Here is a 14,510-nt window from a genome sequence, read left to right on the forward strand (position 1 = left end):
TAAAAGTTAATACGTTTTAATTGAAAAGTCTAATATTATATTTTTGGTTCAGAACTCACCCTTTTTGTATGAAAATTCAACGTTTTTTTAAACATTAGTCTTTTAGGATAGAAAATCGGTCCGTTTAGATTGCAAATTCACCTTTTAGTAGAACAGTCATCCTTTTTTTTTGCTTCAAAGTTAATTCTTTTACATTGAAAAAATTACTATTATATTTTTGGTTCAGAATTCATCTATTTTGGTTACAATTTTAGTACATCTATTTTGATATAAATCTAATTCTTTTGTTCAAAATTTAATTATTTGGATTAAAATGCGACTATTTTGTTAAGAATTCTTACTTTCTGTTCAAAAATTCAATTGTTTGGTTGAAATTTAAACTATACTTTGTTACAAATTCGTTTTGTTCATTTACCATAGAACTGTCTTGTTAAAAAATGTGTTTTTTTTTCTTTGTTCAAAACAAAAAAGTTTGGTTCCGAATTAATATCTTTTGTTTAAAAATTCTTCTATTCGATTAAAAATGTCATTATTATGCTGAACATTGCTCTATTTTATTCGAAGGTTATCTTTTTGGTCGAAAATTCAATTGCTTTGTTGAACGTTAGTTTTTTAAATAGAAAATTCGTCCGTTTGGATAGAAAATGTATCCTATTGGATAGAAAATTCGTCCTTTGGAGTAGAAAACTAGTCCTTGCATTAAAAATTAATTTTTTAGTACAAGTTATCTTTTTTGTTTGAAAATTAATCTTTTAAGGTTGTAAGTTCTGTTTGGTTGAAAATTTAATTAATTGATTGTGAATCCAACAATATTCTTAAAAATTAATCTTTTATTGTTGAATGTTTCTCCTGATTAATTGAAAAGTCTACTATTGTATTTTTGTTCCAGAGTTCTGGTTAAATATTTAATTATTCTGATGCAAATTCAATTATTTTGTTGCGAATTCAACTCTTTTATAACAATCCTATTGCTTGGTTGAAAATTTCAACTCTCTTTTAACAGATTAATTTTTTTGTTTTAAAAATTCAACTATTTGATTAAAAATGCTCATGCTTTTGGTTGAAGTTGAGTCTTTTTATTTGAAAATTCGATAATTTGATTGAAGCTTCATCTTTCTGGGTTGGCAATGAACTTTTTTGTTGAATATTTATCTTTTCGGGGTTAAAAGTAAAATGTTTTCTAAAAACTTGAACTTTTTAGTATAAAAAGCAACAGTCTGAAATTACTTTGGGGCCTTCCATGAACCACGTAGTTGCTTTAGGGGGTGGGGGAGTCAAAAAGTGGCAAAAATTGGGCCATGTGGTTTATGGAAGCCCCCTTTACAATAATTTACATTATAAATTTTATCTTGGAATTCTAAAATGTTGAACCTGCAATTTTTTTCAAAGTTTGAGTGGTCACCTTATAAAATTAAATTAATCCTTATTGAAAGACACAAAGTCCTCTAAAGTCGATGAATAACTGATACAGAATTGAGTGGTTTGCCAAGTGTACTGAAAGTTCATCAAAGTTAATACTAAAGTTAAAACTTGTTATAAAGTTCATATATTACGCAGTTTTTCAATTTGTAACTAAAATTTAATATTAAAAATTCCAGATTAAAAAGAGAAATTGTGGCTTTGCATTTTGCTTGACAAGTTCCGCTGAACAAACAGTTGCATTTTAATGAAGAGACATGACATGAAATCAGTATTCTCAATTCGAAAACGATGTGCTTGTCACAATATCACGTCGTGTTTCCGATGAATCGGTGACAAACTGACAATCCCTTTCTTCCATTTTACATCAGTTACTTGCATGTTCATATGTGTATCTGAAATTTAAACACTTCTAATATATACTTTTTAATATTACAGTATCTTCAAATATTTAATGTCCATAGGATCCTTTCATTTTTCGAGGATCCGGTTTTCTCGAAATTATTTGAAAATGAGACGACTAGAAATGATAAAGATATTTGGATGATTTGATGACTCACCTTCTGTAAAATATTTATATTACGAAAGACAAGTACGTAAAGGGGTTTCTGTGTTCTTACAAACTAGGGTACTTTTGCGAAGTGGATTGCTTCCTTCCCTCTGCTCGTGAGTCACCTCTTCAGCGCCACATGCAACTGTGTCATAAAAAACTCTACTTTTCTTTGAGCGTTTAAAATATCTTACGATCTGCGAAAAATAGATCTCTAACTCCGTGTGAAACCTACCAAAGCACCTATAATTTCAGTGTTTGTAGATCTAGATTTCATATAAGTTATACCTTTAACCTTAACTTACAAACTTATTAGAATTCTTTACGAGACTTATACAGAAAAAATGAACTTATCTGAAAGAAAAATATATATTAAAGAGTAGATATTAATAATTTTGATGATCAACTATAATAACTAATATCTTCCGTTCAATATAAAAGATATTGAAGGTCAATATCTCGAGCATTCGTCATGTGTCTTATGAAATAAAAAAAAGTTGAATATCTTAGATTTTGCCCTTTAATATTCTTGATATTGTTGGTATAAAATCTTCTGTTTAATATCTACAAAATCTCTGCTTCAACATCCGCTATATATTACGCGGTAATATCTGAATATACTGATTTGATATCTATTTTCTCCCTATGTAAGCCGAGAAGAAAATATCAAACATTTTCCCGATCGGGCTCAAATGATAATTAATTGGAAATATTGAAGAGGAAAATATTGATAAAGCCAAGCGAATGTTTGATAAAGATACAACACAAGTTATTAAATCAATGCAGAGAACGGGGATTTTAGTTTTGAAATTGATCCCGAGTGCCTCTTGTTTCTTCTTTTTTTTTACAATTTTTGTTCGGCTGCAATGTTTTAATTGGTTATTGAGCCCGCAGAGAAAAAAAGTTTTCAGACTTGTGATTTTTGTTGATGCACAAGATGATTTTAGGATACATTATTGGAAATTGCGTTCTTTCTGGTCACTTTAAAAAATGCACATGCATATTATACAATAACTTATCGCCTCAGGGTACGTGGATATTTGAGACTCTTAGGTATATCGAAGACACGTGCAGATACCCAAGAGATCGATTTTAATATTTTTTCTTGTAATCTCAGAAGCATAACGAAACGCGCAGTTGGTTATCATCCACACGCCCATGTGTTATACACTTACATACAAATATTTTGCGCACATTCATCAGAAGAGTGCGTATTGTAGAGTGACAGACCGGTCAACTCGTAGCCGCGTAGTAGTGTCGTATTCTCGTTCTCGACAAAATCTAAGAATAGAAACGCACGCGTAGTTTGCGGCAAGAATTTTTTTCCTCGTCGAAACCGTCCCCACATTAGTGGGGTTGTATCTCAAACAGGGCCGTGTTCAGGCACAATTCAAAATCAATGAATAATTTCGACAATTTCATTTTCATTTAAGTTCTATCATTTCTTTCATCAGATTCTGGTGGTTTTCATTAATTTGATGTAGCATAACCATCTGTGTGATATGAAAGAGAACCAGTGGTTCTGGTCCCCGAGGTGATCAAATTTAATTGTCATTTTTGGTACCTTTAATTTGAATTGCTAAATTGAGAAGATATATCTCTTTGAGTAATAATGTATTAAATCTTCTTTTTTACAATAATTTATTTATTTTCCAATCTGTAGGTTCTGTGACGGCCCTGCTGTCAATGATTCCTTCTTAGACTCTTCCCCCTCGTTCTATCTTTGCCCATGTACTTGCCCCCTTCTTTCTTGATGCATGCCTATTTAGATCTCTCTGTCTCTCCCTGTCTTTTCTACGTGGCTTCCTAATTCTAAAATCTGTCCCACTCACTCTCACTCCCAACTGCAGATCTCCTACGCACTCGATCTCGCTCTTTCCTTCGACGTGGGACGATCCTCGTAGTCTCTATATAAACCACTGAGTATACTTGAGGAGCTTCTAGTCCGCGAACAGCTTTTCACCCGGAAACGTGTGTGTTCATAGGTAATAGGGTACTACACCGAAATTCTAGACCGAAGGGGATTTTTGCGCGAAGGGATCGAGACCTACCCGCGAATTCGAAAGATCGAGTACCTGGAGCGTGGCTTCAATTCTCGTGCATTGTTTGATTAAAGTCTCAAGTTGATCTCCATTATTATTGTCCGTCCGCGGCATTTTCAAGTAATATTTCAAACATGAATTTGGTAAGTTGTTTGAGCCTCTGATTGATTATATCCTCTCTGAAACATATGATTTCGATTTAAATATTTAAATCTATTTTGTGAATGAATCTTTTGAGCTTTCAAACTTTTTTTTGTTAATTTTCTTGTAGTCGATTTTATTGTGTTGTGTTTCTCAGACTGTAGGTTTTAGACGCAATATATATTTATTATTGTAGTTCTCGATTTTTAAATTTTCTATACACATTTTTTGGGCTTCGGGCCAACCACTTTCGCAAGCAATGTGATTGGGAAAATGTCCAAAACAACGCTCCAGGTTCTTGGACCGTCCATGCCTCCTCGCAGAATCATACTCTGATTAAATAAAACGAAATATCGTTAAATACGTTTTGCAAGCTTTATATTCGATTAGGACGAGTGTGGAACGTTTTTGGGATGAACAAGATAACTTAAAAAAAAGAATGTTCAAATTATTATCATAAAAATACATTCTAGCCAGTATTACCTTACACTTTATATTGATTTTTCTTTTTTAATCTTTGACATAACTTTCGAATTTCGTAAAAGGTGGGAGAGTCTCGATCGTCTCGCGTGTTGAAAAGATAATAACGAGAAGTTAATCGTCGATAGAATTTGAAATAGAGGATCCAAAATCCTCGCTGGTGCAAAGAGAGAAAGAGATCAAGGATTCAAGAAATTTGTGGACCGATTGGAAGATGGAGTCCGTGCTGAAGGTAGGCCGGACGGTGGGCGACGGTGTTTGCAGGGCCGCCGGGGCCTTAGCGTGGGGTACACGGCGAATTTTGGCCTCGATTCCGCTACTAGGGATATCCAGGGTGGCCACGGCACCCCCTGATACAGAAACTTCGATTGCGAATATCACGGTACGGAACTTAACCACCCGCCTACGTCGACCGGAAGTCCTTGCCGTGGGCGCAAGACACTTTGCGCCTTTCGCACACGCATGCGATAAGAGAAAAAAGATCGAAAGCCATTTATCGATCGGGCTTGACGCCAACAGGGCGTTGAGATTTATTACCAAGATTGCCCACGATCCTGTTAACGTTACTTGCAATATTCAGAATTTTTATATTGCCATCACTTGACGACATTCCTATTCACTTTTTTTTTTTAATCTGTTTTTGAGACTGGAGATCTTTTTTTTTTAACTTGAGCGGGAAAACCTGACAAATTAAAAAAATATTGGAAATTAGTAGCATCCCTATTTATTTAGTTTGTAAATGTAAATAATTTATGTAATATTTTGGTTTATCTAGTTAGCAAAGAGTTATCTATAGATGCTGTGGTGTCATATTGAGCAGTGCACAGCAGTCAAGCTATACATATTCATTAACGATTAGTGATAACGTTGCCCTGTAGTGTCTCAGGTAGTTACAAGTTCGCCAGAATGGGCTATTAACTACGTCAGATCGGTTAGTACTGAGGGTAGGTTGTTCCTGGATACGAGGACTTCCGGTCCGGCGAAACGAACTTAACGGCCTTGTTTCCGTGGTAGATTGACTACCTCCGTTTGTGATGTGCTCTAATCTTTCTACGATAACATAACCCTGCTTGCTAATGAATTTTGGAGTTTGAGTGATACTGTACCCTACCTACTCATGTCTTTTTAAATTAAAAGTTGAATTTATTAACAATTAAATAATACTACAAGTGAGATTGTATCATAAGCTTCTCTGGATTCAGGTTTTTGTTTTCTTTATTTTCTAATAAATAAAATTGACGCGATATTGGGGATCAAAATTCTTATGCTGAACAAACCAGCCGACAAAAATAATCTCTTAGTCGCTAGTCCCGCTTTCAACAAGTAGTTACTATGATGCCAAGGGAGTCTATACTGCTACCTGATGAAATTGCTCGAATGAATCACTGTCTCTGGGGGCTGAAGCAACTTTTAGTTTTTTTCCTTTTTTTTCAAATTACTTTTATGGTTTGCTGCAATGAACTAGTAAGCTGACACTCGTCACGCGACTATCTGGCGACTGGGTGCATAAAATTAGTCGCGGGTGAAAAACATGGATGCTTTCTAGCCCAAGTTTCTTGAGTTGTTTTTTAGTGTCGAAGGCGAAACTTAAATACATCCAGTGACCAAAAAAAAAATACTTCTGAACGAAAGTTACTACTTTGTATCTTTAAATCCAAGTCATGAGACAACTCGTGGAATGTCATATTGCAAACTGTTGGTAAACTTGAACCGCCGCCAATTTTAAACTTTGTAGTCATATTTATATTTTGATCCTGAAATATTCTCTGACAAAATAACAGCTGTGGAGATTTTCTACTGTAGCAACCTATATTCACTTTAATTTATCTATGAATTCCGCTTTTTACACTCTCATAAGAGAATGTATTCTTTTCCCCTATTTTTTAAGAAAATTATCCTTTTTCTTGATATTCTGCTGTAATGCGAACTGAACTAATAGAACTCAATAAGAAAATCCAAATATTTTTGGCTGCAAGTTAATTCTTCTTGGTTAAAAAGTATAATAATATATGTTTGTTTGATAATCCGATTTCTTGCGTAAAAATTTTATGACTTGAATTAAAAATTTGATTATTTTATTGAAAATTAAGCTATGAAATTTAACTGTGGTTGAGAATGTAGCTTTTTTGTGTTGCAGTGTAATATTTTTTGTTCGAAATTTTGACCATTCGATTGAAAATTCACATATTTCGTTTAAAACACTTTTTTTTATTCTTGAAAATTCGTTTTATTTTGCTTGAAAGTACAAATATTTGGTTCTGAATGTAACTGTTTGTTTGAAAATTAATTTTTTGTTTTTAAATTAATCTATTTGGTTAATAATTAATCTTTCTTGATTGAAAATGAACATTTTTTATTAAAAAATTTTATTTTCGAGATTAAAAGCCATTTTTCTAAAACATTCGATTTTTCAGCTCGGAAATTTAACTTTTGTCTTAAAAAATTATTTTTTTGGGTAGAAAATTAATCTTTTTTTTTTTTTTATTAAAAATCTAGTTATCTTGACTGAAAATTACCCTTTTTAAAAATAATAATATTTTCTGTTGAAAATTCATCTATTTTCTAGTAAAAATATGTTGGTTAAAATAATTTCTGGCTGATAATTGAATATTCCATTTTTGATTGAAAATTGTTCTTTTGTTTTTAGTAGACACTTTAATTATTTGGTTGAATAATATTATGTGTTTTGTGGAAAATTCGTGTTTCGGTAGAAAATAAAGCTTCTTAGTTGAAAATGAATGTCTTTGGTTACAAATTTATCTATTTTATTGATGATTCATCTCTTTGTTTGAAAATTTAAGTTCTTTTTTAATTCTTTATTTGACTAAAAATTTACCTTTTTTTATAATAGAAAATTCAACTGTTTGGTTTTCAATTCATGTATTTTGTCGACATTTGATTGTTAGTAAAAAATGAATCTACTTAGGTAAAAAAATTAATCTTTTTTTATTGAAAATTTAATTTGATGATTTGTTTGAGAACGTTTCTGAAAACAATTTATGGAATAGGTTGAAGCAATCTGTAAAGCCAACTCTATGCCACATTGATCTGAACATAAGCTACAATTCTACTAATTTACTTATGCAAAATATTTTCTTGTAAAATTATCCAGTGGGAATATACACTTAATAAATTAAAACTTTTCTTGACAATCATTATATGGTAAACAGTATGTCTCTAGAGTAGCGGGAATTTAAGTACAATGCTTAGAATGATAAAAATGGTCTGCAAACAATTCTTGTTGGTTAAATATCATTGCTAACTTATTGGGCGAACACGAAAGGAAGGGAGCCTGCCGCGATATATTACTTTAGATTGGCATCACTGGCATAAATCATTAAAGATATCTTTGTCGGTACACGTAGGGTTCTCCAGATAATAATTCAGAACGATCGAAAGTCTTGGTAACGAAGATTTAGATTACCATCGCTAGTCGCGAAGTTTTTTTCTTATTTTATGGCTCATATACGAATCCATTATCGCCTGTAAGACCTGTCGATATTCTTATGTCGCAGATCGCTTACAACCGACACGACTTCTCACGGCCAACAAAATTGGCTCCGGATTTTCCGGATTAATTCTTCCTTGTCGCAATATAGTTGTACTTCGATTAGTTTCAATAAAAGACCTGAAAGACCTGGAAAAGTCATGCAGTTTTTAAAAAGTGTTCAATAAACATGGAAAATTAATGAAAAAATAACTGGAGAACTTGGAAAAGTCATGGAATTTCAAAAAAATCACTGGAACTTTTTTAATCGTCTCTATTTTAAAGTCTTAACAATTTAGTATTTTATAGCGAATGTTATTTGAATTGGAAAAGAAAACATCAGGAAAAGGCAAATATCAGACAAAGTGTAAGAAATAAATGAAAAAGAATTGCAAGATTCAATGGGAAAAGCGAAAAGAACCGGAAGATGCTGAAGAAGAAATTCGTGAACTGAGTAAATTCTGATAAATTGTAAAAAAAAGCAATTTGAATATTCCTTGCGATCTAACAGTTTTATTTTATATTAGTTAAAAATTTTAGAGTTTTTTTTAGATTATTATTAGTTTCAATGTAATCCTAACCTTTGCATAAATAGTTCGATTATAATTTTTTTTAAGTAATAAAAATAATATGCTTATGATTACAGAATACTTGTTTTCACTTTGATAAAAATATGATTGAAAATTGTTTTGAATTTGATGAAACTTATTGATAAACTATTATCATTGCAGTATAATTTGTTACAATTCAATTTAATTGGATAAATTAAAAAAAGGTAGACATCTAATTTTTCAGAATTATAACTGGAAGACCTGTAAAAGTCATGGAATTTTGTAATTAGACTCTTGTAGAAACCTGTATTATTTTTACTTTCTTTTCGTTTCCACAGAAAATGTAGTAGGCTTTTTTTCCAACTTTTATAAGGCTTCTATTTCCAGATAAAGGGATACGAATTCAATTTGCAATATATTTTATGTAGACACTTTCTATCTACATATCAATTTTATAAAAACAAGATGCCTAATAGCTATTATTAATTCGCTTATTTACATAATTAGATACTTATATATTATTTGTTTCAAGACATGAATCAGAGTAACTTCCTCCTTTGTCAGTTGTTTTCCATCAAGATTTTGAAGTACAAATAAGGTGCTGAAATGTTTTTGCTTGTAGAAGTTTTGACAGGTCTTAGAGCAAGTCAATTTGAAAACTCAGATGATGCGTATTTGTCTTCCTATTGATCTTGTTTACCCCCAATGATACTACCTTTCTTTATGCTCCAGTGAACCGAAAAAATGCCACATAATTTGTATTCGTCAGACAATAATGGATCCGAAAATTCGTTCCTGCACTTCAACCACCTTGAAAATAAGGATATAATTTTTCTCAAATTCTAATTATTTTTTCTCCTAATGTATGCAAATAAGAAGGTCTATGTTTGCCGTTTAAATTGGTAATAAAAAAGTTCCAAGTTCTCAGAGGGAATTCAAAGTATAATATTTACTTAAGAAGCGGCTGAGTTGAATTGTCATATGCCTTGCGTGATTGTTGCCGATAATTCGTTTAGTGTCCTACCGGTCCGTAAATTAACCCCTAGATACACAATGTGGTAGATATCTTATTGAAGAATCCCACGCCAGAGCGTGAACCCCAAATAAAAATTAGCCTAATGCCTTTTTAATGTTCATAGGGGTCTGAACCTTCCTGGGTAGATGAATGCCTCTCAAGAGTCATTTTATCGAGAATTGAGACTATCAAAGAAATTATTTTTAACTCATGTGCTGCTCATCGAGCAACGCCCTTGTACTCGTTTTCAATTAAGCGCTTCTTGTTCTCTTATGCACCCGTTGTAGCCGAAAGTATTTGCTAAGTATAGAATTTATAAATGGAATCTATCTAAAGCTCCGCTTGCTCTTGCTTTCTCAGGGGGAAGTAGAAATTAGCAACCATTTGAACTTGGATCATTTTGCTTATGGTCTCAATTTAAATCGTACAGTTCAAATTAGAAGACGTCTTTTAAAAAATATATTATTAATAAATTATCAGATCTAGGGCTATTGACGTATAACGAGGAAATTATAAATGATTCTATTTCCGGAAATTGACTAATTAGGATAATTATTCATTGTCGATCAGAGCTTCACTATTAACCTATTCTAGAATACTTTGATAACTGATAAGGATCACAGGGAAACAGGCCTAATATTCCAGTCGTGGAACGGAAGCTTGTGTATCCGGAAGCTTTTTTACCCCTACTATCGGAGTATAGGAACAGCGAGTTGTTGGGCGAGCCTTGATTTGGGCCAATAGTCAAAATACGAGTTGCTTTGACACAGTGCCAACTTTGCAGTTCACGTGAGAATAGGCTCGAGTGCTATCAATTTTCGATCATGGCGCCGCTTTCTGATGCACTCTCGATAAGTGCTCTCAAATAAAAAATTGTTTATCCAATCCTTAAAAAAGTCTATATCGATACAATACTTTCCTTTCCGAAATATTTCACCAAAAGACTTACTAAATTCGCTGGCAAAATTCCCCAATATTGGGTTGGAAATGTTCTTATGCATTCGAACTTTAACGTAATTTGTACATTCAACTAACATGACGTTGTTAAAAATAGGTTTTCAAATTTCGTGCTTTATCTTTAATTACACCTTCTAGCGTGTTTTTTTCAGAGTGAATTTAAGTCTGAATTGGAGGCCCACGCCAGTTTGTTGTGCGTGGTAGGCGATCAATATGAGACGAGTGCAAAACTATGAAAGCCGTTATCGGTACCCAGAGTTTATATGGCGAACTTGAAGGGCGATTTTTCTTTATCTTTTCATTTTCGTCGATCTTTACACATAAAGTAGGTACAGTCCCCAAAGATGTAAAGCGTTTTAGAGGAAAATATGCTTATTACTGGTTGACACACTGACACGGTTGGTCACCCTTGATGGGTGCACCAGTGGATTTACCCTTTCTGTTCCTCGTCGTTCTGTCGGGCGGATACTTTAGGGCCACCCTACCTCTTCTCCTACTCGTATATACCCTCGTTCCTATTTAGACTCAGAACGTTACCCTTGGCTCATTTCACGAACTCGATGCAGGCACCCGTCAACGACGACCCCTCGTTTTCGCCTGTAAGACAAAACATAATGTCATGCTCGACTGAACTAACGTTTTCCTCATACGTGTGAACACCACTTAAGTGCACACCCGCTTTTTGTACGCCTTCAAATTGTCAACGCATAACCGCGATGTCTAAAAGTTTACTGATATCCATAAAATGTACCAAGACTGGTGAAAACTTGTATAAACGCTTAAACAGTTTTTCTGCGGTCTTTTTCTTTTTTTGTTCTAAAATTGTGTTTTTGTTTGATGATACATAACATAAATGTGGGCTTCAAAGTATTTTCAAGCATTTGTTGACAAATATATCAAGTCCACGTTTAAGGCATATTAAAGAATAATGTGCATGTCTAAAGAAAGATTGTTGTTTCTACAGGGTGGTGAGGAAGCAGAGAATGCTGCATGCAGTCCAGTTGAGAAGTCCGAAGTGAGCAGTCCGGTCGAAAGCGAAGCTGCCGTCCCAGCACAGGCGACGGAAGCTAAGGAAGTCGAGCCTGCTGCAAGTCCGGCTAAGGAAAAGAAAGAAGAGACTAATCCTGTCGTGGAAAAAGAAAAGCCTGCCGAGAAAGTCGAGGCTGTTATCGCTGAGAAAGTCGAGGTCAGTGCAGGAGCGCGGCCTCCGACAGGCTCGCAGTTTGTAGAGGTCAACGCCTCCCACACCAAGCCAATCGCGACGCCGTCTATCATTGAGAGGAAAACCAGTGAGGATCTCCCATCCCGATTCCCGTCCAGTCCTCCACCAACACCTATAGATCCTTCACCCTTGCAACAGGCTCAGCAAGCAGCGGCGAGTGCCACGGCCTTAGCCGAGGCTCTCAAGCTTCCTGCCGAGGCTGCCAGCAAAGAGACACCCATCTCGTTGTCGTCGTCGTCCCAGTCGTTTGAAGATCACACAAGTCATTTTTCCAAAGGATCTGTCGCGCCACTCGAGTCCCAATCAGAAATCGAATCCCTGATAGAAAATAGCAAATCCTCGGAAAACAATCTGCCAGAATCAGCTGTTGTTCAAGAGTCTCCGGAAGAAGTTGAAAAGCAAGACCTAGGAAATGGAGACACAGATTTGGTCATTCTAACAGAGGAGGGCCCCATTCCATTCCACGCCAAACCAACAGAAGTCCATTCAGAAGAAAATGAGCAGCCTAAAACAGAGAAAGAAGTCGAGGTTCTTCTAGAAGCAGTCGAGGGGCGAATGAAAGAAGATCTATTTTCCAGTACCACTGTATCCGAGCAAATTTTCGCTGCCGGTGAATACGCACAGGTATCTATTTTGGAATGTAAGAGACCAGAGCCAAACGCAACCCTCAGTGAACCTGCCGTTACCTCGAGAAAAGATAGTGAACATGAAGAAGAAATTCCACCCCCACTGCCAGTGTCGCCAGCCCCTGTTGTTCAAGAGGTTTCCAAGATTTTGAGCTTTGTGAATGCAGAAGTTCCTCCGACACTCGTAGCAACGATCGAATTGACAGAGCCGGTTCAAGAATCGATTTCGTGCCCACTTCCAATGACTAAACTCGAAAATATTGAAGAATCACTTTCAGCAACTCTTTCAGAAGAATCCGTTTTAGAAAAATCCATTCCAGAGGAACCCCTGCCAGAGGCACCCCTGCCAGAAGAACGCCTTTCAGAAGTAGCCCTTCCTGAAGAACGCCTTCCAAAAATACCGCTTCCAGAAGAATCCCTTCCAGAAGAACCCCTTCCAGAAATTGCCCTTCCAGAAATTGCCCTTCCAGAAGAATCCCTTCCAGAAGAACGCCTTCCAGAAGTACCTCTTCCAGAAGAACCCCTTTCAGAATCACTTCCAGAAATTTCTGCAGGTTTAGAAACTTCGATTACAGAACCTACAAATGCTGCTGATAGTGCAAAAATGATCGAGTCCAAATCCGATGACGTTTCTGATTCTTTGGATGACCTTCCTCCCGTACCTCAAGAGCTCGCAACTTGTGAGGAGGATTCTTCCGACTATCCTCTGCCTCCGGACGATCTCTCCATCCAGTCGCTTCCAGCGGAGAGTCAAGAATCCAGAATCCCAGTGGAATCCCTTCTCACTCCACCTAGTAGTCCTAGTCCTGCCAGTGTGAGCGTCACGACGACGACGGCGACCACGAGAGAGTGCTCCGAGACGCATCTCTTCGACGACCAAAGCAATCGTGAGTTCAAGGTGGAGTCGGTGACACAAAGCCTCAATTCGTTCAATGATTCCGAGTCCGAGCCCGAAGTGAAGGAGAGGCTAACCGAGAGTGAGTCGCTCACGAGTCAATTGACGAACGGCCACCACATCACATCCGAGGATCACCAGGTGACTAATCGTGCAACTTCCTGGCATGAATCTGGCAGCCAAGTACCTTGGTGGTGTCTCAATTCTACGTATCTCGTCGTTCAGTCCGATCGACTGTCTCTGTGGTATAGCCTGATATCTCGAAACGACCAGTTTTCTCACGTCCTTCTGTATCCCAAACTTCCACGCCCTTCTTCTCCACAGACAAAAAGCTCCGCCTGAGCCACATATAGAAAACACTCTTGACGACTCGAGAAGCGACTTGTGACTTAATGACAGTTTGACGCGTGCCCAGACGAGGCCAACTACACGCTGAAGTCGATGCTGCCATCTCGTCGAGTTTAATTGTCCTGGGAAAAAATATGCTTGAGACTTGAATGGCACGCGATGACGCGCAGACGAGTTTTCGCGTGACGCGCGACATTTCATTAACCTCAACCTCCCAACATCCAATCTTTATACCAACATCCTCCTAAAAGAATGTTCATACCTTTGTTCTGAACGTACCGATTAACACATTCAAATTTAATGCTCGTACTTCCTCTCCTCAGAACCACACTACCTTACGTTGTGTACCTCTTGGTTTTCTTATAAATATTAACACTATGTTTACTGAGATCGGAACGCAAGATCAATGCAAAGGCAGCAGTTTAAAATTTGGTTTTTAGAATCGTTTCGGGTTTGTGAACAACAATTGAATGAACTATAGTCATATTCAAACCCTCATAATCGCTTTAGCTGTGCTCGATATAAATTAACTACCGTTTATTTTGACATTAAAAGGCACTAAAATAGGAGGGAATTCAATTTTTGACAGGGAATTTTACAAATTAAACAAAAAAATCTGACTAATCGCGCTATACCAGGTGTATACATATGAAACCGGTATTTTTTCAAGAAAAGAACACATTTATTTCAAGAGAATGATAAAAAATATTTTATTCAAAGTATGCGCCCTCGCTGGCTACACATTTTGTCCACCTCTCAGGCAATTTATGGATACCT

General features: G+C 35.9%; 1 protein-coding gene across 1 annotated transcript in view; it reads left to right on the forward strand.

Annotated features, from left to right (window-relative positions):
• LOC117182359 (A-kinase anchor protein 200-like) overlaps positions 1 to 14,510 on the forward strand; it is a 58,461-nt gene that overhangs the window by 38,644 nt on the left and 5,307 nt on the right. The window contains exon 5 of the mRNA XM_033375543.1: positions 11,607 to 13,526. Within this exon, the coding sequence (XP_033231434.1) occupies positions 11,607 to 13,526 (1,920 nt within the window). The remainder of the gene's footprint in view (positions 1 to 11,606; positions 13,527 to 14,510) is intronic.

The sequence above is a fragment of the Belonocnema kinseyi genome, chromosome 10 (genome assembly GCF_010883055.1).
Source record: "Belonocnema kinseyi isolate 2016_QV_RU_SX_M_011 chromosome 10, B_treatae_v1, whole genome shotgun sequence".
Taxonomy (NCBI): domain Eukaryota; kingdom Metazoa; phylum Arthropoda; class Insecta; order Hymenoptera; family Cynipidae; genus Belonocnema; species Belonocnema kinseyi.